The sequence below is a fragment of the Pseudorasbora parva genome, chromosome 17 (genome assembly GCF_024679245.1).
Source record: "Pseudorasbora parva isolate DD20220531a chromosome 17, ASM2467924v1, whole genome shotgun sequence".
Classification (NCBI taxonomy): Eukaryota; Metazoa; Chordata; class Actinopteri; order Cypriniformes; family Gobionidae; genus Pseudorasbora; species Pseudorasbora parva.
The window spans coordinates 18,801,691-18,828,798 of NC_090188.1; the positions used below are offsets into that span (position 1 = coordinate 18,801,691).

The following is a 27,108-nucleotide window of genomic DNA, read 5'->3' on the forward strand; positions in this document are numbered from 1 at the left end:
AACTAACTGGTAAACTGATAATGTCAATTAGTAATGTACATTTTGCTAAGCAGATGTCCTATTGTTTTCTACATAGTAACAGACAAATTTTTAGCGGGTCTAAACTTTAAGATAATCTAAAAAGAAGACATAAATAATGTAAATATAGTAGCAATATTAATTTAATAAACAATATTTTATATAAATGTTTTTGCTAATTTGTAGGTAACAGTTAGCCGTGTGGTAAGCGTTGTCGGATTCCTGATCACCCAATGTTTATTCTGACTCCATACACCGTATAAAACTATTCATATTTAGCGAACTGCGTGTGTTTCAGCGCAATTCTGATTTACTCCTTAATATAAATTACCACATAAAACTCTGAATAATATTACAATCCATGTGTTTATAGATTAGTGAAGAAACACAGCTTTATGCGCACAAGAAAACATCTGGCTGGCTGATCAATAAGCCTGATGAAAAGAAATTATGGCAAATATCTAACCATTTGCGGAAGAAATGTCGATGTTAAAGTTGTTGTTTTTTGCGAATAAAATAAACCCGGAAACGTGCGACACTTACCGCGTTGGTTGCGATTGTATGTAGCTGTCGGTAACCGCTTCTTAATGCAACTGTTCAATAGAATACCGAGCATAATAAATGTGGGAAAAGAACGCCACGGGGCAATCAAAAAAAGGAAGCATGTTACTTCCGCTTTGAGCCGCAGAATTTCAAAATAAAAGCCAGCCTGTTGTCTTTAGATGTTTAAAAAATCTTTAAACATTACGGTTACGAAAATTACCTATAATTATTACATTTTTGAACGTCTGCTTTGAAAATGAACCCACTTCCTTTTTAGAGTTGAATTCATTTGTTGTATTTATTTAGTGTTGGTTCAGAGTAGGCTACTACTGCTCCACTTTGTTTCTATGTCAGAAAAAAGTTCTATTGTGTCTGATTTAAATAAATCTTCCCATTCATATGAAGGGAAAAAATTATCTCAGGCCCATTTTACATGTTAACAACGAGTCAGCTACTTTGTACCTGTTTTTCAGATCATTAATTTTTTGGTCACACAGTATAGGCTATAAGAATGTGTCCGCTATCATAACAGATGCATTACATTTTTTTATTTAACTAATTAGAACTTTCACTCTTTCATGAAGTTTGATAATGAAATAAAATATAGAAACAAAACCATGACATCTTCTAACAGTTTTATTTATTGAAATGTAATGTTTTGACAACATAATGAGGAATCACACTCAGCTTTATGTATTTTAGGCCTAGTAATTGTTGCACAAATAATGTCTTTACAAGGAATGAAAATTAAATCACCATATGACATTAAATTAAACGTATTCATAATCTGTTACGGCAATATTCATAATTTGTAGTTACCATAAGCGAAATATGAATATTTAAAAAACAAAAAAGTAATGGATTCTGTCATATCCTGATGCATGATCAAGAAAAAAACAAACATGGCTTTTTTTTCTCCTTTCAAAAAAACATTTCCAGTCTTTGAGGCAAACATCTGCAGTAGGTGATGGTAAAGAAGCTCCCTTTGATTCCTGGAGTGGGACCAAGATTGTCTCGGTCATGCATTTATAACTGTTGTTCTCTAACAGAAGCGGCACAGGCACTTAAACATGGACATTAAACTGTACAGAGTCATGCAGTGATACAACATGGCCAACAGGGCTTCGTGGTAACATTCGCCTATGAGCTGCTTGAAGCATGTTTTATGCAATTCCAGCCAATTTGAAATCTTTTACCACCCTCCCATCTTCTACACAACAGCAGAAATAAAAGGGAACCGACTTTATCATCATACAACATATATACAGTATCATATAAATATACACATCTTCCCACCCCCCACGTCTTTTCCACCAATGATTTTGGTTTTGCGTTTTTAACTATCGAGCGTGTCCACAATTTTTGCGGGAGAATGCAAAGCCATCCAGTTTGCATAAACACTATCATTGGCATATCTTGTAAAGACAGGGTTAGTGGCATCAAGTCTGTTGAGCGGTACCGGGCTCTTCTCTGGCCAGTTCGGGTATGACATGCCTAAAAACGAGAACATATCATTTTTCTGCACTGAGGAAGCATTAAGTCCAGACAGTAAGGCTCTCAAACAAAACTCAGCTCAGCGTTTGAACATAATTACATAAAACAGCACGAATTACGGGTTCATCTGAGCATGTGGTATAAGCATGAACTCGTTCTTTGGTCCTTTGAGTGCTTTTTGGTCATTCATGTCAATATTCCACAGTGGTGACATCATATAGTCTATGACATCATCATGACATCGGTATTGTCTTTGGCATTCTATGTACATGCCTTTAAATTAAACAGATAATCAGAGCTCTACTAAAAGGTTTGTGTGTGTGTGTGTGTGTGTGTGTGTGTGTATACTCCCAAAAATAATTGACATTAAAGAGCCCATGCATAAAAACTCTCTAGCTCCTGGTCATTTTATTGCTTATTTATTCTACTATTAATGCCATCATTTTAGGGAAAGCTAAGAAATTCTTGCATATTTTGATGATCTGACAAAAGAGTTTAATTCAAAAGCCTTACTGCTTTCAGAACTGACTCCATCTACTTTAAACATTCATTTTCTGTAATATGTTCAGGATATTACAGACAGAGCACATCCAGAGCACACGGGACCTGTTTCAAATGTAAAACTTAACTTAAAGCGCTGCAAACCAATACAAATTTCACATATGATGTAAATCATAAACACATCTGAGAATATATTTTCCTCACTGAAAATAACACATATTAATTTTTGTGTATATGTGTAAAAACTTATTTCGTTTTATTTGTAGTAGTAATACTTGGACAATTAAGCCTTTTAAAATGAATATTTCAAATAATAGAGTACATCGGAAGCAGGTCCAAATGAAACATCTGATCCCTAGATCCAGACACTACAGCACTAACTGAATCTATGAAACACGAGCAGTATTAATAAGTCACTGGCAACCATGCCGTTAGCACAATCACAGCACTTCCTATGGAAGGCACAAACATAAACTGATTGTGTTCCCTGTATTAGAATCGAGTAAATGCATGGGAAATTCTACCATAGAGCTTGTTTTCAATCCAAGTGGAGGGGAGGGTTCGAGGGAGAGGGGTGTTACTACAGTCCACTAAGGGTGTGTCCTCTTCAGAGAGAGAGTCGTCATACAGCAGGGCGTCTGCCGGGGTGGAAGCCGCGAGATCCAGATAGTCCTGATGAAGGGAAACAGTTATTAAAATGAGAAATGAGAGAAAAGGTAGTATAACTGTTTAATGTAACCACATATTTTGTCAAAGAATAAACGTTTCTTAAGATTTACATTATTATGAGATTTGTCTCATCCCTCACTAGACAGCAAATGACAATTATTGTGATATATTAGTAAAACAAAATGTATGATAGCACACTAAGTATAAACAGTCAGTTTAACATTTCATGTCTTCTAAGTTATAATAGCATTTGGTTATGGTGGACAAAGTAGAAGTTAAAACCTTTACTCTCAGCAGGAGGGTTCTTCTGTGTTCATCCATTGTTTTACCTAATCACTTACCTTGAGGAATTCTTCATCATTATAACAATATAAAAGTATAAACAAACTTTGCTGTTTATAAGTTTAGGGTCAGTAAGATTTTTTTTATGTTTTTGAAAGAAGTCTTGTATGCTCTCCAAAGCTGCATTTAATATTGTAAAATATTATTACAATTGAAAACTATTTACTTATATGACTATATGTTTCTGTGATGGCTAAGCTGAGTTCTCAGCAAGTCTTCAGTGATCCTAACCCTTCAAAAATGTTGAAAACAGTTGTGCTACTTAATATTTTTTGTGGAAATTGTAATACATTTTTTTCAGAATTATTAAAAATGTTAGCTTGTGCATTAGTACAAACACATTTTGATTATGCAGCAACTTTATTGGTATAGTGGCTCTACTAAACGAGTGAAAATTAAATTACAGACTTCTCAGAACAAGTTGTGTAGAATTATTCTAGGCCTTCATCCACTAATGCATTTAAATATTAATCATTTTAGGGAAATAGGGTTTTTAAAAGTGGACAAGAGGGTAATATTTCTTAAGCTGATGATGGTGTATAAAATATTATAGAGAAATGTTCCAAAGTATTTGTGTGACTACTATGTTTTCATAAGAGATGTTCATTGTTTTTCTACAAGGTCAATGATTAATAATATGTGTGTCGGTATAAGAGTATAAATGGGAAGAATTCGTTTTTATATTCCAGTGCAGTTGTTTGGAATAAATTGCCTGATTGCTTAAAACAAATTCATGAAGAAGGTCCTTTTAGGAGAGAAGATCAAAAATGTATTTTTAATAATGTTTGAGGTATTATATTATATGCGGTTGTGTGTTGTGTTGATCTCATTCCCATTATGAACTGCTCATCTATTTTGAACTCTGAGGACCACAATGGAAATAAGCCTATGGCTTTTTTGTGTATTTTATCCTCCACAGTTTTGTTTTTTTATATGTATGAAATGGTCTTTTGGGCCTGACTGTACTTGTTTTAAAATTTAATTGTTAAATAAATCAAATCAAAAAATGAATAGAAAGTCCAAAAGAAGAGCAATGAAATCAGGGTTGCCATGTCTGTGCAACCAAAGTAGCCCAATGACCAGTCAAAAGTATCCCAAAAATAGCCAAATTTGCACCGAAATAGTACTTACGTGGGTGATTTTTAATATTAACCTCAAACCTTTGAACAGTATTTTATGTATAAAATAATAAGTGTGTAAATACTATTCAGCCTGCGTTGTTCAACTCAGGTTACCATTTCATTCAGGAATGTTTTTATTTGTTCGGATTTGTGTCTGTGTGTGATTGTTTGTGAGAGGAAGTGTTCATAGTGTTCTTACTCTGCTTTTCACCATCATCTTCTCAAGTTCTTTGCTGATGTCTGAGAAAGTGGGGCGCTTGTCTGCCTCTTGTTTCCAACAACGAAGCATCAGATTGTACCTACATCACATAACAGAGCATTCATCACCTGATACAGAACATATGTGATTGTCACCCAAGTAAAGGATACTTGTGAAATTTATGACAAATAAATACACACAAAAAGAAGTACATTATATATATCATGATTATAGTGGTTTTGGAACATGATTTGTTCATCCTGCTCTTGATTCTACAATACATTCAACTGATGACGTGATGACTGTTAAACACACATTTCATCCGTGCAGTTCTCTGGTTTCTCCATCCTGTATCCTGTCTTCAGAAGGTTGAAAAGCCGTTCCGGAGCAATGCCTGGGTAGGGGTTTCCACCCAGAGTTACAATCTCCCATAAGAGGACACCAAAAGACCAGCTATTGAAAGAGAGAAATGAGAGCAAAAGATTGTATTAGAAAGTAAAATTAATTCTTCAAATGTTAAACATGAAGTGGTGATTGTTTGTACACTTTAAAAAAATATTTAAAAAATAAGTTACCTGGTTGCCTAACATTTTTGAGTTCATTGAAATTAAAAATTTGAGTAAATACAATGAACATTATTGAGAATCGACAACCTTTATCCAAATATTATTAAAATATTTTGTAAGCATATTGGGTAATCGTGTGTGTTTAATTTGTGATGGTACAGTGAAAAATGGTAAATTGTGCTATTTTCATGATTTATCCCTTTTTTTATGTGGTTCAGATACAATAATATTTTGAGTTTCTATTTATTAAACCAATTTCCTTCATTGTATCAACTCAAACATTTTATTTAATAAATTCAAAATTTTAAGGCAACCAGGTTACTTACTTTTTTAAAGGGTTAGTTCACCCAAAAATGAAAATTCTGTCATAATTTACTCTCCATCAAGATGTTTCAAACCTGCATGAATTTCTTTCTTCTGCTGAACACAAAGGAAGATATTTGGAAGAATGTTTGTATATAAGTATATCTTGGGCCCCATTGACTACCATAGTATTTTTTCCCCCTACTATGGTAGTCAATGGGGCCTAAAATCTGCTTATATACAAACATTCTTCCAAATATCTTCCTTTGAGTTCAGCAGAGGAAATAAATTCATGCAGGTTTGGAACAACTTGATGGAGAGTAAATGATGACAGAATTTTCTTTTTTTGGTGAACTAACCCTTTAAGTTAAACCAACAATATTTGTTTTACATTGTATAGATACATTAGTTAGGGTTAAGGCTATCACACCAAGAGCGATAACTATAACAATAATTATTATATTATTATTATTATTATATACTATATTAGCGTCCACACCAATGCACAATATCGTTTTGTTTGTTTTGAAGTGGTTCTAAGACGTCTGCCGCTTTAAATACTCAAGCTCTTTAAAGCAGAATAATAATTCTGAAAGGGATTCCGACTATATATCGTTCCTCTGTGCTGTTGTCATTATAGTTACTTTATACTGCTGTTCTTTTATTTTTTTCATTATCCCTATAGTTATCGTCCTTGGTGTGAATGGGCCTTTAGAGTTTATGTGTTACATAACTTACACATCGCTTTGTGTGGTGTAGATGTGATCAAACAAAGACTCAATAGCCATCCATTTGACAGGAATACGACCCTAGAAATTGAGAGCACATTATGACATAGACTAACAAATGTATTGTTGCATTAAACCATATATTATTCTAGAGAATGAGACTAAAATCTATGCATCTGTGAAAGTTAGGATATAACTAGATTGATGCAAATAATTAAACTGAACAAAATGTATCACCTTGCTCCTCTTCACATATGAATCTTCCTCATAGACATCTCGAGATAAACCAAAGTCCGAAATTTTCATCTTCCTTCCCTCTGCTACCAGCACATTTCTGGCAGCAAGGTCTCTGTGAACAAGCTAAACACATTTTCTTACATTATAACGTTTCTTTAAAACGGAACATTTGATATTCTGTGATGGATATTCCCTAAACTGCTGACATACCTTCATTTCAGCCAGGTATTGCATTCCTCTGGAGATCTGCCATGCAAAGGAGATGAGGTCACCCATGGTCAGAGCCCTCTCATCTGGGTTTTCCAAGTAGCTTGAGTTTCGGTTGGCATCATTGCTCATGTAGCTTGGTCCAACTTTCCGGCTCTCTCTCAGGAAGTTCCGCAGTGAGCCATACTTGGCGTATTCAACAATTAAATGTAATGGACCTGAACAAAGGGACTTGTGTAAGCACACAGTGCAAAAACAAAGGCATGCTCAATTTAACATACAGTTGCTGCTTTTTAAAAAACAATGTCTTACCATCCTGGCTGCAAGCGCCATACATTTTTATTACATGAGGGTGATTAACCTGCTTGAGCAATGTAAACTCAGACAGAAGGTCTCGAAGCTCACTGTGAGATGCATTTTCTGTGGTGAAAAAAATGGATGTTTAGAAGTCATTATAGTCTGATTTTTCCAGCACATCCAGCTTTTAAAAGGAATGCAATTTTGAGTTGCATACCTTTCAGCATCTTTACAGCAACTGTAGTGTATCCAGCTTTTCCTTTGAGCCGGAAAGCCGTGGCCTTCACGACCTTTCCAAACTCTCCCTCTCCAAGAGTTTTTCCCAGCACTAGGTTTTTTCGTGGAAACTCCCATTTTGGATCTTCCTGTTAACAGAAATGAACAGAACAGAAACAATTAATAATGATTTCACGAATCAGTTACAATTTTTATTAAAAAATCAATATGAATGAACTTGACTGAAAACTAAGACACTGAACAATACTTACGGGTATTTTGAAGGTGTCAATGGCCACCTGATTCTCCATGGAATCGAGAGAAGCTCGACGAACGTTATTGGCTGAGTAACTGATTGGGTAGGACTGGGCCGGGCGGCGGAAGGTCATTTCAGCTGAGGCGATGGGCGGCTTAGGTGTGCTCTTGTGATAACGGTGGATAAAGTATGAGGACAGGAGAATGGAAAGAATGAAGGATAGGAGGACGCCAGTTGCAATGATGGTCTTACACATTTCATCACAAATAGCCTCTGAAAAACAATTAGAAAAAAGCATTTTGTAAATATATATATATATATACACATCAAATGGTTAGTTTTTCCAGCATATTTTAATCCTTTCCAACAGTTGAGATACATTTTTTCACGCTGAGGAGAAATTGAGGGACTCATATTTATTACAAAATACTACACTGATGCTCAAGAAGGCAACACACTGAAACAATACATGGGGGGTGTAAGCTTTTTTGGATGATCAAAGCAAATTTGCCTTTTTTGACTTCTGGGAAACATGTTCATTTCTTATGTGAACTTACATATCTTACCTTGATGAAATTTTTTAAACATAAAACATCATACAGCTCACCTTCCAATTCATCTTTTTCACAGAAGCACTTTCCTGAAAAGCAGTAGCAGGTCCCATGTCCAGCTTTGATTCCATACAGGTCTCTCTCAAAACCCCCAATTATTGGCTCACCTAACAAAAAGACATGTTCTTATTTATTGCACTTCATAAAAGCTCAACTGCAGAATTATTCTGATCTAACTAAACCGTACTGTAGGGAAAGCCACAAAAACACAATGCAAGTTTAAATGAGTCTCACTTGAGCAATCCTGAGGACATATAGATATGTTCTTGCTCTCAATGGCATCACAATAACCATCTGGACACGTGCGGAGGTCAGGGGAACAGGTGGAGTAATTTTTAGATATTCCTGCAAAGGTAACACAATGACATAAAAATTGTCCTTTCGAATGATAGAAACAGCTCTACAGTAATACGGTAAGTGCAGTGTATTTGATTCTATGCCACTTTAGAAGTCAAGGTAACCTTTATTTGTCCCTTGTCTCCACTGGCATCTGCCTGTGGGGGCTCCCAGGCCTCGAGACGCCTCACACTCCCCTCGCTGTCTCTTCTCTGAACAAGCCAAAACCCGCTGCTCGTCCATCCTCATGCGATCTGCCACACGGCACAGTCAGATAGGAAAAAGCAGAGCACAAAATCACAATCCGACTAGCACTTCCCTTGTGAAAAAGAAGTGTGCTTAATTGTATTGAAAGTGTATTTTTTGTGCACTTAATATATTTAAAGTATATTTTTTAAAAACTGCACTTGTAGATAATATGATATAATTAAAATTAAGTGCCACTTAAGTGTACTTAAAGAGAATACACTTTAATGACAATATTTCTAAACACACTTAAGTACACTTTTTTAAAATTCACTTTGTAATAATATCAAATTAATTTGTATTTTTAAAAAGTAGACTTTCATGACAATATTTATAAACACACTTTAGTACACTTATAATAAGTGCACTTTGTAATAATATATAATTAATTTGTACTTTTAAAAAGTACACTTTCATGACAATTTTTATAAACACACTTTAGTGCACTTTTAATAAGTGCACTTTATAATAATATCTAATTAATTTGTACTTTAAAAAGTACACTTTCATGACAATATTTATAAACCCACTTTAGTACACTTATAATAAGTGCACTTTGTAATAATATATAATTAATTTGTACTTTAAAAAAGTACACTTTCATGACAATATTTATAAACACACTTTAGTGCACTTTTAATAAGTGCACTTTATAATAATATCTAATTAATTTGTACTTTAAAAAGTACACTTTCATGACAATATTTATAAACACACTTTAGTACACTTATAATAAGTGCACTTTGTAATAATATATAATTAATTTGTACTTTTAAAAAGTACACTTTCATGACAATTTTTATAAACACACTTTAGTGCACTTTTAATAAGTGCACTTTATAATAATATCTAATTAATTTGTACTTTAAAAAGTACACTTTCATGACAATATTTATAAACACACTTTAGTACACTTATAATAAGTGCACTTTGTAATAATATATAATTAATTTGTACTTTAAAAAAGTACACTTTCATGACAATATTTATAAACACACTTTAGTGCACTTTTAATAAGTGCACTTTGTAATAATATATAATTAATTTGTACTTTAAAAAAGTACACTTTCATGACAATATTTACAAACACACTTTAGTGCACTTTTAATAAGTGCACTTTGTAATAATATCTAGTTAATTTTCACTTAAAGAAAGTACACTTGTATGACAATATTTATAAACACACTTAAGTGCACTTTTTAAAAATGCACCTTGTAATAATGTCTACACCTAAATTTACTTAAACCATTTTGATTATGAGTTTGTTTCATAAAGTGCACTTATTTTACTAATGACAAAGCACATGGAAAATAAATGATTTAAAAAAAAATGAGTTGTCCAAATTTACATTGGTTAATTTTATTTTTCTTCAAAATTTCACTCGCTTACACTCCAGTACAACATACTGTTGAAATGTTATAACTAGCTCCTATGAACTCAACTACAAGTGTCAGTTTTCTACATAATTTGACATTGTCAATCTTTATGAGAGGAGTTGCCTATACTGTAGGCTACTTTACATCTGTGTACAGAATAACCTGCTTTAAATATTATGTTGTTGTATGGCGATTAAACACACATTTAATTGCATTAATTGCAAGAAAAAGTTGAACAAATCTAAACCAAATTAATTTGCATTAAAATTCAGTTAAAATAGGCTACATGTAATTTTAATCAGACTCTAAACATGATTGACTTTTAGTTAGGTGAATGAGTCAAGTTCTCTGAAATACAGTCCAACTACACAGTGTGTTAGAACAACCTGAAGAGAAAGGGATGATTAATACGTCATTTATAATCAACATTTAATGCACGAAATATCTTATTTTATATGTATACTTAATATTTCAATGCGCATGCGCCAAAAATACTACGTCATGATTTTGAAAAATGCGCGGTCTGCCATGTTTGCGTCATCGCGATGCGTAATGAAGCTGAAGGACAACAGACAACAGAGGAGCGAACCGTTTGGATCATTACAGATGAGACGTTATATGCTACAAATAACGATTCAAGTAAGTATATCTAGATATAAGCTCTCTTGATTTTACATTTTCACCGTAACATGGTAGCTCTCTATTACGGTGTAGTTATTTAGTTTAATCGCAGATAGGGGACTCGGGAGGTGAATTCATCATGTTTCCTATCATGTATCTAACGCCGGCTTCACACTGCACGCGTAAGCAGGGCGTAAGCAGCGCGTATTTTTTTCGGCGCTCATGTTAACAGATGAGTGCATTCACACCGGCAGCAGAGGCAGCGCAGCGGCGCGTAGCAGGAGCAGAGCAGAAGCGGCAGTGCCGCGATCGTTTCGGCGCCAGGTCTATTTTTGACGCGCTGCTCACGATGAATTAAAGCCACACTATATTGTTCTGATCAAAATTAACCTGGTTAACATGAAAAATAACACATTTAATCGTGAAATAATTTAGTGAAGTGTTCCATGTGTTTCTCAGTCACCATATGACATCCGGCGCTGTGGAAAAAGAAAGAAAGTTCTACACAAAAACCGAAGTCACTGCCATAAGTTTTTGCCTGAACAACAAAACTAATTTTAAATAATGTATGCCAGTTTAGCTTAAATTAAATATGAATTAAATTATGTATATATTATATCTATACGCTGGCATAAAAACAGAAACGATAAACAAAAGCACGTGGTGTCACAGGCAGTGTTCTTCAGAGTGCACCTGCTGCGACATATTTGAAGGACGTTTTACCAAGCTTAACTCTAACAAAGGGCACACAAAGATTATAATTTGATTCAGAATGTAATATATAATTGCCTTGTTGTTTCTGTTTAATCAAACGACAAAGAATGCTGTATAGTGTAGACTATATAGGGAGGCCTTACTTGCACTCCCATTGTATGCAAACGTGTAAACTTCTCATAAGACCGTTTTTGCACTAACTTATAAATCTAATTATAGGTTAGATTTTTTTCAGGTTAAGTAGAATATGATGAATATATAGGCTAATATAATGCATACATTTAGTGAAAGAGTTCATCTCTCCCGTGTTTTATCGACGTCTTTCTGCTGTTGAAACACTGAACGATTACACAATGTGATACGTTTTAGTAAGTTGTAATGTATCCTTAACATACCTTCTGATGTTAATTCATGTTTATTCTTTGACTATGACAAGGTGATCACATTCTGTCGTGCCGCGTTGCTGCTTGAACTGATGTGTCTTTACAGTGATCTGTCATGTCACATTAAAGAGCATCAATATGGCATCACTTGAATTTAATGATTAAATTGACAGAATACATATGTTCTTATGAAAACTTGTATTGAAGTGTGTTCCACTCATTAAACAAGCCGTCTGTTAACTGTTAAAGATTGCATTCGTACTGCTCGGTACACACGTGCACTGTACCGGAAGTCCTTTACCGAACCTGTTTGGTATGAATCATAGACCGTAAAAAAATATGGACGACTCGACATCATCTGTTTCCGCTTGCCATATTTGAAGCTTTCAGGCGGGGGTGCACGGCGCGGACATCTTGGGACCGAGTCTGCGCAGTAGCGATTTCGGGACCGGAGTTGTGCAGTAGAGCGCAGGAAGTAGAGCAGGAAGTACAGCTGCGATATCAAAAGCCCGCCCACACTCTCGCAGATGCAGCACAATTAATTATGTTTGTGTGAAATAAACAGTTATGGAAATGTAGAAATTAAAGCTAAAGCACCAATCTGCTCCCAAAAATTCCGAAAAAAGTCCGTTAGTGCCTCAGTGACAACTTCACTCAGAGAAGCCATCAGTCTCAGCTGTCAATCATGACGTCACACCCCCTGTTTTTATAGCATCAAATAACTAACTCAAACTAAACTTATTTTAAAACCGAACACTTGAAATGAAATCATCGTGATGATTACTGCCTTCAATGACATAAACTAACTTTGGGAAAAAATTTTGAAGTGTAATTTTATTATTTAGTTTGCCTCGCGTCTATTAGAAAACACAGAGGGGCGGCTATACTGGGACCGGTCACCGGGGGGGCGATCGAGGCGCGAAAGCTTCAGTAAATGAGAGGGAGACTGCAGGCTTGGTATGAATACATGTGCCGTTACACCCCTAATTAGTAAATGTTGAAATTAACATTAACTAAGATAAATAAATGTTTATATTATTATTCATTCTAAGTTCATGTTAAATTAAGTAGTTAACTAATTAAACGTTACCCAAAGTTTTGAATCTTAGTGTTGTACATGAAACGATTCTTTTCTTTCCATTTGTTTGTATTTATTCATCTGTTGTGTGAGGTACTTTTCTGTGACGGGTAGATTTAGGTACCTTTGAATGAGGGAGATATATAATAATGCATATAATTACATATAATTGCATATAATCCTCATTGTCCTCCAGACTCTTTCTAAATGAATTTGTGTTTGTGTAAATAGTTTTTTGGGTTTTTCTTGGGCATCAAAAAATTTTTTTTTGTATATTTGTTTTACAGATTGTTTTGTCAATAAATGTGGAGGATTTAAATTTGGATGTGTTTATTATACAAAATTGCAGCTGTATTATTTGAAAAATTTAATTATGAATGTATTTCATTATATTAGAGTGTACATGTAAATTACGTTAAGGTATATTTTAGTTCATATTAATTGCTTGTTTTTAAGACAGTAGAATGGATGTCAGTACATTGAGCAGTGCACTTTAATTACAATTTTAATACACTAGAAGCGATTATGAAAGTACATATAAAGTTGTATTTAAGTACCACTTAAGTTGTTCCAAAAAATCACTCTTAATTGCAACTTATTGTATTTTATTTCAACTTAATATGTGATAAATTTGAAATCAATTACATATAATGTGTGTGAAGTACACTGAAAACATTGCATTTAATTCACACTTAAGTGTATATTTAGCTGACATTAAAGTATGTTTTAGTTCACATTAATTGCTTGTCAGTACATTGAGCAGTGCACTTTAATTACAATTTTAATACACTAGAAGGGATTATGAAAGTACATATAAAGTTGTATTTAAGTACCACTTAAGTTGTTCCAAAAAATCACTCTTAATTGCAACTTATTGTATTTTATTTCAACTTAATATGTGATAAATTTGAAATCAATTACATATAATGTGTGTTAAGTACACTGAAAACATTGCATTTAATTCACACTTAAGTGTATATTTAGCTGACATTAAAGTATGTTTTAGTTCACATTAATTGCTTGTCAGTACATTGAGCAGTGCACTTTAATTACAATTTTAATACACTAGAAGTGATTATGAAAGTACATATAAAGTTGTATTTAAGTACCACTTAAGTTGTTCCAAAAAATCACTCTTAATTGCAACTTATTGTATTTTATTTCAACTTAATATGTGATAAATTTGAAATCAATTACATATAATGTGTGTTAAGTACACTGAAAACATTGCATTTAATTCACACTTAAGTGTATATTTAGCTGACATTAAAGTATGTTTTAGTTCACATTAATTGCTTGTCAGTACATTGAGCAGTGCACTTTAATTACAATTTTAATACACTAGAAGTGATTATGAAAGTACATATAAAGTTGTATTTAAGTACCACTTAAGTTGTTCCAAAAAATCACTCTTAATTGCAACTTATTGTATTTTATTTCAACTTAATTTGTGATAAATTTGAAATCAATTACATATAATGTGTGTTAAGTACACCGAAAACATTGCATTTAATTGCACAATTAAGTGTATTTAGTATAAGTATATTATCTGTGTAATAAGTACACTTTATAAAAGTACACTAAAGTGCACTTTTTTTTCACAAGGGTTGGATCAGCACATCTGTTGCTTTCACACCTATGGTTCAAGCCCGGTATTCATGGACATAGTCTTGTGAACTTTTGACCTTACCTTCACCCTCAAATATGATGAGAAGCTGTGTCTTGGCCTGAAACTTGCTCTGCTCCTCCTGGGCAATAACTGCGTACTGCAGCACCTGGCACTCAGATCTGCGTAACACCTCAGTGTCATTCACATAGAGAACACCGGTCTTCTCTTTTGGGTTCTGTGCAATGCCAACTGCCATGTAACATGACTGATCATCAGCAGAGATGTTCCTGTCTGCGATCTCTATCTGATATGTGACATCAATGCCCTTAAACTTCAGACAGTTGTCCACACAGACGTTTCCAATCTAATAAAGACACAAATGACACATTAGTGGGGATAATCTGGAGTAATCGGTTAAGAAAATTGTATTTCCGTTTATTATTTGAAAATTGTCAAATAGAAAAAGCAAAAACAACAAAACAGTATAATTCCATGTGCACTAAGAAATGTATTGGTACAGGTGAATTGTGACTGAGTTAGTATTTCTTGTCTATTTAAAACATCTTTAGCCCCTTTACACAGCAAATAGTGATCTAAAAGTCTTATGTTGTATTGAATTTGTACCAGCTTCGATGTCATTTCATAAACTCTAAACTTACCTAAAATGTTTCTTTGTCACTACATAAAACATTATTCTTTATGCAAAGACTGGTATTTTCTTCAGGAATTGCAAGTCTGTTTCTTTATATTGTCTATTTAAAACAGCACTTCTTTACTCCTGCATGCACATGTTCAAAATGATTAAAAACATAATTAAAGCACCTGGGAGTATGTTGTTGCTTTCTTTGAGACAGTGAACAAGTAGGTGATATTGGAGAAGCGAATAGGAACCGGCAGGATAGTCACATTGAAATGTAACAGCACTGTTCCCTCGGGGCCTGGAAAAGTGGTGTCATTGACCAGGTAGTCCAATTGAAATGAACGTTGCTCCATCACAGACAGATTCTGACTGAGCTTCAGCTCTGAGGGCAGACAACATCGGTCACATTCATACACTAACCGTCCTGTATTTCAGAGCTTTAAACATAAGGCTGGAATACACAATCTGAACAAATTTGAAAACACAAGGCATCAGAATCTTCACACACAAAGAAAGGATGAACATTGTATAATAAATGAGTGAGGTACATGACGAATCCAAATAATGCGATCTAAAACCAGCTCAAAATACTCAGATTGGATGGAATCAAAGTGGAATCAAAGAAGCTAAACTACACTTCACACAATCACTACATGATTTTCTGTCAATTCTGACTGGCCAAATTCTGCAGAATGCCTTTGAGTCGACTAGCATTGACTGTAAATCTGGGCAAGAATCTGGAAAAAAAGTTGTGAAATGTATTCCAGCCTTATGTCCACAAAATAACTTTTTAAAAATGTATTCACAAGGAAAAATTACTCACTGTATTCATGAACCGTCCCACGGATATTGCCAAAGATGGCCTTTTCTTCCCTAAATTTGTGTTCAATGGTAAAAGTGTTTCTGATCCAGGAGTCATTCGTCTTTAGGGTGCCCACCAATTTATTTTGAATTTGGTTTGTGGGATAAACGGGTGTTGTGTCCCTGTCATATACAATCAGAGTTCCATAGACAGTACCCTATAAAAGAAAACAGATTACCATTATTCAGTCACTTTCATATTTCATATATGAACTCAAAAGGCCATGTATTTGTGAGACAGACAGACAGGCAGTTGTCGTTACAGTGCCTGATACGCACCTCACTGCGATTAAATTCTATTATGACGTCCTCACTGTCAGTCCCGTTCACGTAAGGAGGATTATCGTCCTCATCAAAGACGTTCACGTGCAGAGAAGAAAAGAACTTCTGCAGCTCATCTTCTGTTCGTACCATACACACTATATCCAGATGGTACACTTCCTTCTCCTCACGGTCTACAGGTGCAGTGACCACCAATTCTGAAGTGGAGCCGTCGACCGCAAATGGAACTGGAGAGTCTGAATTGAATACAATAACAGAAAATTAATATCACTGTGCTGGAGCGACTGAGATAGATAAGACACACAATTATTTGCTTTACTTGACAAATAATCCGCAATACCCCTCACACAACAAGCAAACCATGAGGTAGAGTTTTATGGAACACCAGGCCTCCGTTTACTGTGGTAACAAAAACAAATCCTCAAGACAAAACTGGTTAACAGCTCAAGCGGATGTTTCACACTAAATTAACTTTGAAACAGACAAATGTACACTTTGTCAATACAGTCCACCCTAATCCTTTATTCCCTATGTAATCATTTTGTAGTGTTTTGCCTATGTGTTAATCTAAACTCTTTAAATGAACTCTTTGTTTTAGTCTTACTTACATAAGATCACATGTATACCATGTTTGGTATCTAAGGCCTGGTTTCACAGACAGGGCTTTGATTAAGCCAGAATTACGTCTCAGTTTAATTAGGCTTTTATAAATGTGCCTTAGAAAGAAAGACTGGTGTGACTCTTGAGACAAAACAATCATTTAAAACTGTTAAAACAACTCAATAATGCATTTTAGTCTGGGACTAGGATTAAGCCTTGTCTGTGAAACCAGCGGTATTTTACCAGCGGAGTTTCTATTTTAAAATCCTAAATGATCATTAATTACATGTTGATACCTATGCATATTAGTATTATACAAATCTTTAGTTTCTTTATCCAATCAAATTACAAATGCAAAACACCCTGCTAGCAGACAAAAGATCATAAACTTTCCCTTCTAAAAGTTTAAGTTACCATTGGCTCACAGACTCCCTGGAGACTTTATGCTTTAAAAGATCACAGGGATTCTGAGAAATTTGGATGTGAAGATGATGCTGAGCTAAGACTTCTAAGGTCACTCAAGTTTGTGCCAGGCTGAAGCCTTGTCTTTCCAATCATCAAAGATCCTCTGACTTAAACGTATTCTCTCTCATTAAAACAGCTTCAGCAAAAGATCATCTGGAGTCTCAACTAATTGCATCAGGACACTTTTATTTAAATGGGTGAGACATGCAGGTATCAAACGTAGTCTCATTATTTGATACATTAAGTATCCCCTAATATTTTTAAAGAAGGGTGTGTCAGAACCGGTCAGAACTAAGAAACGGATGGTTTGCTATAACTTCTTGCTTTCCTGTATTCTGCTTTAACTCTCTTTGCATTGTGTAGGCGTGTGTGCAAGTTAGATTAGTCTGTTTAGTTAATAAAGTCTTGTTCTTGTCATACGTGAAGTTGTTGTTTGTGGTTCATGCATTCATACTAGAGTCACTAAGCTTGCACATTTTGCAAATACATGCTCCTGAGTTGTTCTGTACAGTAGCAAAGTTATTTCCCATACACGAAATGTACATTTCTTAGAGTTAATAAACAATCACCACAGAGTGTTTGCTGGACAAACAGGTTAGTTGATTGTGGTATTTATTCTGCTACATTAAGCTCATTCTTAGAGCTGATCTAAATATTTATAATGAATTATAACTATATATAATAAATCTTTTTAGGCTAACTTACTTGTTCTGTAATATGCAAAAAGCATTGACATTTACACTGGGTTTGGTTTGTACCTGCTACCACTCCATAACTGATGGTGTAGTTGGGGCAAATGCTCGCGTGTGTATAGCGATGAAGCAGACGTAGGGCCCCTGGCATACGGTTCTCTGTGATGTGGGGGTTTGAAACCCTTTCAGGGTAGCACAATGTGCTCAGCTCGACCTGACCACAGGAGGGCGCTGTGTCGTTAATGAACGTCAGTCTGACCTCCACTGTGGGAAGGAACAGGCACATCACTTTCTGTAAGGGCACTGAAGAGACTCCGACCTTCAGGTTAAGGTCTTTATCGGACCTGCCCAAGCTGCTGCCTGGAGGAGAGAAATCATGAAGAGTGTCATTTACCCTAGTAATCACCTGACAAGGCTCTCTAAACACTGTCAGATGTACATAATAACATTATATTTCACTGCAAAATAAATAAAATAATAATAATAATAATTGTAATCAGTATTTTTGAATTTATTCCTAGAATTATCTACACATCCTTAAAACAAATTACTTTTAAAGCAAAATTGCTTAAGATTAAGAGTAATTAAGACTTATTTCATACCTCAAAGGCAAAAAATGTTCTTGTTTTAAGCATGAACCTAACACATTTTAGTGATATACACACAAAGAAGAAAAACTATAATAAACTTGTATTTATTTATTTATTTATTTATTTATTTATTTATTTATTTATTTATTATTATTTTTAAATTATCTTTACAACTGTTTTAACTATCCTTTTATTTTTATTTTTAATTTGTACACATGTTGTTCTTTTTTCTCATGCATATGTTACCACTATTTTAATTAATTTCTATGAAAAGCACTCTGAATTGCCATTGGTATGAAATGTGCTATATAAATAAACTTGCCTTGATAAAGACATTATCTAAAAAATGGATTTATTATCCTTTTTTTTTTTTTTGCACATCTATCAAAGTATAAAAAAAAAGGATACAATCATTTATTTGCAGTGTTATACTCTAAAAAAAAAATGCTGGGTTAAAAACAACTCAAGTTGGGTTGAAAATGGACAAACCCAGAAATTGGGTTGTTTGAACCCAGTGAATGGACACATTCAATTTCTGGGTTTGTCCATTTTCAACCCAACTTGAGTTGTTTTTAACCCGGAATTGTTTAGAGTGTACACTTTAATACAAGCATAAAACTATTATGGTTCAATCTACTTTTTTTTTTCAAAACAATGTTCTGTGATGGATGGCGTGATATATTAGCAAAATATTGAGTAATATTAGCCTATAATAGTTCACTGTCTGAAATACAATTTGAGTACACTTATGCAGATGAAACTGCTATATAAGAAAGCATTCAAACAAAAATGATGATGTTGGTTTAACTAAAAAAAGTTACATGGTTGCCTTAAAAAGTTTACAATGTATACGTATAAAAAGAATACAATGAAGGAGATTGGTTTATTCAAAAGATAACAAATCATGAAAATATTTTTTTACAGTGTATGTCAAACTCACGTATAATACTACTAAAGTCGCTCCACTCCAGGGTTTTGTTCATTGAAAGAATCCCAGATGCCTCATCCATGTGAAACCATGATGCATAAGTGTCTCTGTGGGAGCACAGGTAGAAATAGGGCCTCTCTGTAGAGCTTTCCAGCATTGAATGGACCTGAAGCACTGGTGATCCCTGCGGCTGACCCACATAGATGCTCTCCGTGTACATCCTTTGTGGAAAATACAGTCCAAGTGAACCTGTCCAAAATACACATGAAATGTCATACTGTGTGCACCGTGGAGATTCATCATTTCAGTTTAATCAGAGCCACTGTTAACTTTTGGCTATACTTTAAACATTTCTTACTAATCCTCAATACACCTGTATTGACAATGAAAAATTGAGTAAGAAATTGAATCACTCCCATAAAAAAATAATAATAATAATACTTTGGGTTCAATAAATGTTGAGCTCAATCGACTTTTGAGATCCGCCTTTTCCTTAAAACAATGTAAACAAGAAAATACTTAATTGCCTTCAAACCTTTTCTGTGTAAAGAAAACTTAGTGGTCATAAAACTTTACACCTAAAACGACCATAAAAATGACAACTTTACAGCTCAAATAACACAGAGATTATAACAAAAGAACAATGTATGTGTAAGATCATAAAATCATAATCCTCCCATTTCTGCTTTTAAAAAATAAAAAAAGGTCCCAGTTCACTTCCATCGTTTCACTGTTTTGTTTCTTTTTGTTTTAAAGATGACAGGCAAGCTTGACTATGGTAAAATAGAACATTTCTTCAAATATCTTTACTGTTTATAGGTGTGCATTTGGTAAAGCAACGCTTGGCTGTTGATTCTCAGTAAATGATAAAAAAGAACATTCTCTTGCAATCATGATGCATTCAATAGTTTGCAATTAACTCCATCAGATCTCTCCTTATTGATCGGCTTCTTATCTCAATCTGTCGTACAACAGAAACGTCCACGCAAGTAGGCAGGTTACACAATGAACTCATTAAACACATCCGCTTTTCTGTTGAAATAGCCCTCGCTCCTCTGTCATCGAAAAATGAAACAGCGGCTCATATGACATTGACACTGGTCTTTTAATGAATTTCTCACATGGTCAATATAATGCGGTCTCCAATTCTCCTTGGGTTCACCTTGAGAAGTTTAATTACAGTGGATAACATAATACTGCCTAGAAATGAATCATTACCTGCAGGACGAGTGTGGATAGAGGGGGGGAAGGGTAATCTATAAAACACTGTAAGATCCCCATGTGTTTTACCAGTAAATGGAGATGCAAGTGTTCAGGCTGTAATTATATCTCTCCTGTGTTCCTGTCCGACGACGGTGGGCGGCCACTTAGGAACGTACTAATATCATTAGCAGACAGCAAAACTAGATTTTCTATTTCTGTTGCTGCAGTTGAAGCCTTGTCTCTGGTTTCAGACATTGATTTAATTTAGCTGTGCTGGGATGACAGGAGGCTGGATTGATGGATACAATGTGGCCAACCTTCCTGAAGGATGGAGACACAGTCAGGAACACTACAACCATTTTTATTAAATGCCTTGTCAAGACACAAAGACAACACAGAACTGGTTTGTGTTCCTTTCCTTTATGGGCTCAACAGCCACATTTGCGGACATAAAACATTCTTTAAAGACCTCATGAATTCAAAATTAAACTTTGGTGGTTTTTAGTGTCTATTAGATTCAAAGCCATCAATACTAGTGTACAGGTAAACGTTAACACAGATCTTTATCATCTGGGGAAAATGGACCAAAATATTGATGCCCATTCACGCCCAACTTTTTATCCAATCGAACTCTTTCTAGAATGAGAATGTTCCTCCATAATACCACCTGGCTCTGAAAGGCAATATCAATAGAGTGCTGCAGGGATGACGTATTTTGCAGGCCAAATTCCGGGAACAAGCATTTTAGCACTTCCAGTTCCATCATCCTGAAGTCAATGAGTTTTTATAAGTTTTTGTTAAATGTCTGAAATAGTTTTGTTTTAAGTTTATACTACAACAATATATATTAGTACATATTTTAAGGTTTGAAAAAGGTGGTTGCTAACAACTGGCTAAATGGTACTACAGAGGTTGTCAAGGACATTAAACAGGAAACTCATCTACTCACTAGTCCGTTGTTCTTGTAACCTATTCTAAATTAAACTCAAAGGGATAATTTTTTAAATAAAGACTGAAGAGAGCTTAATAATGGTGGTGATGCTGAAGTCATGTGACTGTGCAACGCGATCACATGGTAATGCGTATCAATAGTACGATTGCAAAATCTTGTGGAATGGATACGCCAAAATGAGTTTTGGCGTGCATATGCTATGCAGTTTTTCGCGTGCATATGATATGCACTTTTTGGTGTGCGACACACTCTTGGGTAGGATTAGGATGGTGGGGTGGGTGGTTCTTATGTATAATACGCCATTAGCCAATTGTATTTAGGCTTTAAAATGCATAAAAGTTGTGTTTAAGAAGACCACATACTGGAATGCTGTATAGACAATTAAAATCAAAAGAGAAATTTAGCGATTTCAGAGTGATTTCTGCGTATAAAGATCACGGCAAATTAAAGCACCAAACTTGTGCTATAGATACGCAGTCCCAGGAGATTGGAAAAAAAATTATCATGATGAACAAAACTTGTAAAAATCATGATCTTTTGTTGGTCGCTAAGCTTATTTTTTCTTTAATAATCTAAAAATACAACTGGGTTTGTATACTCAATAACCTTTTATGGTAAAAAGGTGTAGGGAACCAGGGTGATGCTAACTTCTTACTCTATAAAGTAATAACGGTTTTATATATATATATATAAAACAAAAGATGAGTCTTTTGACATGTCCCACCACATCTTCCTGTTTCAGTTCAGAATGTCTATTCAAGAAAGAAAAGACATCAGGCCATTTAATAGATTTTTACAAAGACAAGGTGCATGTGCCAACGACCAGGCTGTCTGATCCATGTTGTATTTCAGGTGCACTTTTTAGAGAAAGTCAATAGTACAAAGAAAGGCTTGTGTGCTTGGTTCATAAACCATAGCTGCAGGAGAGCTGAGGGATGGCATCATTAATCTTAGCTGATGCAGATACTGTGTTGAACAAGCCAGTGGATTTGCTGTGACACTCATTCATCATCCTGTGTCAGTGTATCAGGTGGAGTGCTTAGCAGCGCTATGCCACTCTAAGATTTAGAGCAGGGCTGATGGCATTTACTTTCATTTGGACTTAAATAAACGCATGAAATTGGAGAAGTTGTGTGGTCCTCCTGGGACAAGGATTCCCAGACTAAGAACATGGTAATGCAAGCAAAACTCTTTGCCTTGTTGCTCCAACGCAGAATTCAGGGATCGTGACTGACAGCTTTATACATCTGGAAACTGCACAAGTTATAAAAAAGTGTAGAAGCGAGGGTGATCACTTATCCTAATATTTATAAATATACTATTATATGTCAGAATGTGCAGTATACAGCAGAGCACACTGAAACACTGTATCCCACAATGCAATAGTCTCAATTTGACCCACCATTTCCTGTGTTATGAATAAACCAGTAATTACTTTTGACATTACTTAAACGGACAGCCAAAAGTTGACATTATCATACATTTTCATGGCTTAAAATGCAATAGAATATCAGTTATCAGTCAACATAAAATATCTGTTAATTTATCATTTTTGGTCACTGTTAAAATACCTATTGGCCAGCACTGGATATTCAATTGTGCATTGTCATTTCTCCTATTTTTACATTTACTGTCATCACTTAAAATTAACTTTAAAAACACCAATAGTTTTATGTCTTTATGTACATTATAATGTTTTGATGCCATCATTTTTATTTTAAATTATTTCAGACAATTATACATTATTTTAGTATCAGTCATTTATCAGCTATCAGCTAAAATTATTATTGGATTATGAGAATTAGCCAGAATGTCAGAATGCTATTTTTATTTCTAACCAAAACAAAGTAAGACACATAGTGCTGTCAAATCAATAAATTGCGATTAATTTTATCCAAAATAAAAGTTTGTGTTTACATAATATATGTGTGTGTACTGTGTATAATTAATATTTATATATCAATACACACTCAATTGTGTATATATTTAACAAATATTTGCATGTATATACTGTATATATTTATATAATTTATATACACATCATTATTTTATATATAAATATAACAAAACTTCTTACATGCGTGTGTGTATTTAAATATACATAATAATTATATACAGTACACACACATATATTATATAAAAACAAACTTTTATTTTGGATGCAATTAATTGTGATAAATCGATTTGACAGCATTAATGACACACCTTTAAGCTAAGCCTAAAAACTCTTAAAGACTCTTAAAGAGTCTCCAGGCTCATGGTGTCCTGAACACCAATACTTACACAAAATATGAATCACTGTCTGAGATTTCACAATAGATTTATGTTAAAGATGTTTCAGTAGCAAACTAGTACACTTTCATGTCATCCCCTCCTTTCTTATGATAAAAGATACCTAAATCACAACTGCAGAGGCTTTTTAAAAAGAGAAGAAAGAACACTTCTTTTATAATCACTGAAACGTCAGTTCAGCACTTTTATGAAAATTCCAATTAAAAAGCACAATGTATTGTTACAATGAGAGCCTTTGCAAGAACACAGGACACGAGCATTCGCTGTGAGCCGGATCTGCTCTGATTGGCCATTCCGTTATGTGCTAAACAGACAGCTTGTGATTGGCTACAATTCTCAGTGCTGAAAAAAACATATAAATAGAAACCTTCGATGCAGCAGGAGTACATTTAATTGTTAATTGTGTGGGAGATCCAACCTGTCATGTGGTTATAATAGATAAACACGAGATAATGGCAGAGTGTAAACAGAGTGTAAATTGTGCTGACTTCAGAAAGTAGTCAACACGTATTCCAATCTGAAGATAGAGAAGTGTTGGCAAAAACCAAATGCTTCCAGTGATTAGTGATCAAACGTTGACAAGGATCCAACAAGCATAAGTAAATTGCTCTAACAACACTGTTTAAACTGTAATTTCAATGTATCGATCTGTTTCTCTGCTTAATTATTCACGTAAATGTTGTGATTAAATGTAATGAAGCACAAAGTGATCAGGACAACAACTTTAAATACGATGATCTTTTTCAGGTTCAAAGTGTGTATGCATGTATTCATTTTACATTTAATCTTCAATCATAATTGTTACTCTTTTCAAGAAGCTTTCAAGCTCAATAATCAGTGATTTGAGGGTCCTCCTTGAGGTAAGAGATAATCTTGAGCAAACATCAAGTCATTTGAGTTCTAAACTTTTACGTTGTGGCAGCTGCAAACTACAGTCTATCCAACTGATTTGAATCATTCCAAATTCAATTTATTTCCAGGCCGGAAGCCAACAGAAAGCAGTTTATATCAAGCTAATTAACTCAGAGAATCAAAAGCAGTACACAGCAGGAATGACTCTGTGACATCACAAGATTGACATACGGTATTTAGGGAGTCGAATATGACAGGATGTGACACGTGGATGAGAATTCTGTGAGTATTAAGATGATGGTAGAAGGATGGATATACGGAGTTATGGCTGATCACTTGATCAGATTGGGCTCACTGCTCCGACCTCTCACATCCACATCATGGATCATGGTTGTAAACACTATGATGCAATCTGACATATTGATTTCAGCTCACAGGAGAATCAACTTTGAACTTAGCACACGCCTACGCACAAACAACACAAGAAAAGCTTAACGGGTGAAATCACGTGTCATATTATTTTTGAATTAGGAATTATATGAAACATCTGCAAATAATTTCCATTAGAAATGTGTTCATTGATGTCATGGGTCAAAAGACGGTGTGCCAGCTCTATGACTCTCGAGTCTTCTACTTGAAAACATTTCTGATGATGCAACAAGCTTCAATAACAGGAGATCAATCAGTTCTGAATATAAATAAACCGACGATGATTTCAGAGCATTCATTTGGAATTAAATGGACATATACACAATGTCCTGAGTTACGGCATCAGTCACTGCTTTGTTGAGGTCTGCATGTTTTCAAGCAAGATCTCTCAGCGAGAGAACAGGTTAATGGGGGGACGACCTCTGGACCGGACTGCTCAAAGACAAGAATTCAATTAGCTCAACATGCACACCGCCGCACAAATGTACCATCTATGAGATCATGGGAGCTGGAAGAGCGCATGGGTCTTTCTTGCCATTTCCTTGAACTCAACTCAAAGGCGGAAACAAGCTAGCAGTCAGAGCAATCCACTTTCCATAATCCACTTACTCCTCAAAGGGCTCCATTCATGACATGCTGTATGTAAACACAGGGATGTGTTTGTTGCAATCACTAGCATTGCCATCTAGCTTTATATCTGCAGCTACAACGGTTGGAAATATCACCAAAGTGTAATCTTGATAATGATTCGGTCTGACAATCCGAACTTCTTTCTGCTGGGATCATCATAAAGCAAGCTGATGTCGGCCCCTTGGCCCCTGCCAAGGTCAATGTGCAGAGCATCCGTCCCCAGTGATGACCAAATCGAGAAGTAGCAGGCCAATCAATAGCAATATTAATCAACAGCTGCACACATTCAGCCGATAACCGTCCTGCATTAAGCAAATATTTGAGCAAATATGCAAAGGACATCACCAGACTCTCGCGTTGAAAAAAGCCACTTAGTTAAAATCAGCAAAGTTAGTAAGTAGTGTAGTAGCAGCACACTAAACCTACAGATTTATAATCAAAAATGATAAATGGTAAACATAATAAAATTTGTTCTTGTTATTATTAATATATATTTTTTTACAACTCAGTGTTTCTAATAAGTAATAACGATAAAAAATATATAAATTAAGTATAAAAAATATAGTATTCAGAGCAGCTAATGTCTTGAATTAAGATAAATATGTGACTGTGTGGACCACAAAACCAGTCATAAGGGTAAATTGAGATTTATACATCAATTATACACCAAGCTTTCCATTGATGTATGGTTTGTTAGGATAAGACAATATCTGGTCGAGATTCAACAACTTGAACATCTGGAATCTGAGGGGTGTAAAAAAAATCTAAATAGAGAAAATCACCTTTAAAGTTGTCCAAGTAAAGTCCTTAGCAATTCATATTACCACTGCTAATCATTTTTAAAAATATATATTTACAGTAGGAAATTTACAAAATATCTTCATGGAACATCATCTTTACTTAATATCCTAATGATTTTTGGCATAAAAGAAAATTGTATCATTTTGACCCATACAATGTATTGTTGGCCATTCTCACAAATATACCTGTGCGACTGGTTTTGTGGTCCAGGGTCACATAT

General features: G+C 34.7%; 2 protein-coding genes across 2 annotated transcripts in view; both read right to left on the bottom strand.

The window, feature by feature from the left end:
• csgalnact2 (chondroitin sulfate N-acetylgalactosaminyltransferase 2) overlaps positions 1-693 on the bottom strand; it is a 12,590-nt gene extending 11,897 nt beyond the window's left edge. Inside the window, exon 1 of the mRNA XM_067421441.1 lies at positions 562-693. The gene's annotated coding sequence lies outside the window, so the exon portion shown is untranslated. The remainder of the gene's footprint in view (positions 1-561) is intronic.
• A 491-nt stretch (positions 694-1,184) lies between these two features.
• The window catches only part of ret (ret proto-oncogene receptor tyrosine kinase), a 31,711-nt gene continuing 5,787 nt past the window's right edge, over positions 1,185-27,108 (bottom strand). Inside the window, exons 2-20 of the mRNA XM_067422510.1 lie at positions 19,742-19,978; positions 18,278-18,571; positions 16,452-16,690; positions 16,135-16,330; positions 15,494-15,693; positions 14,753-15,035; positions 8,770-8,898; positions 8,543-8,653; positions 8,305-8,415; positions 7,714-7,970; positions 7,443-7,590; positions 7,241-7,348; positions 6,932-7,146; positions 6,722-6,844; positions 6,495-6,565; positions 5,203-5,340; positions 4,888-4,987; positions 3,081-3,228; positions 1,185-2,055 (exon numbers count right to left, since the gene is read on the bottom strand). Coding sequence (XP_067278611.1) covers positions 1,898-2,055; positions 3,081-3,228; positions 4,888-4,987; positions 5,203-5,340; positions 6,495-6,565; positions 6,722-6,844; positions 6,932-7,146; positions 7,241-7,348; positions 7,443-7,590; positions 7,714-7,970; positions 8,305-8,415; positions 8,543-8,653; positions 8,770-8,898; positions 14,753-15,035; positions 15,494-15,693; positions 16,135-16,330; positions 16,452-16,690; positions 18,278-18,571; positions 19,742-19,978 — 3,266 coding nt within the window. The 3' untranslated portion in view covers positions 1,185-1,897. The remainder of the gene's footprint in view (positions 2,056-3,080; positions 3,229-4,887; positions 4,988-5,202; positions 5,341-6,494; positions 6,566-6,721; positions 6,845-6,931; positions 7,147-7,240; positions 7,349-7,442; positions 7,591-7,713; positions 7,971-8,304; positions 8,416-8,542; positions 8,654-8,769; positions 8,899-14,752; positions 15,036-15,493; positions 15,694-16,134; positions 16,331-16,451; positions 16,691-18,277; positions 18,572-19,741; positions 19,979-27,108) is intronic.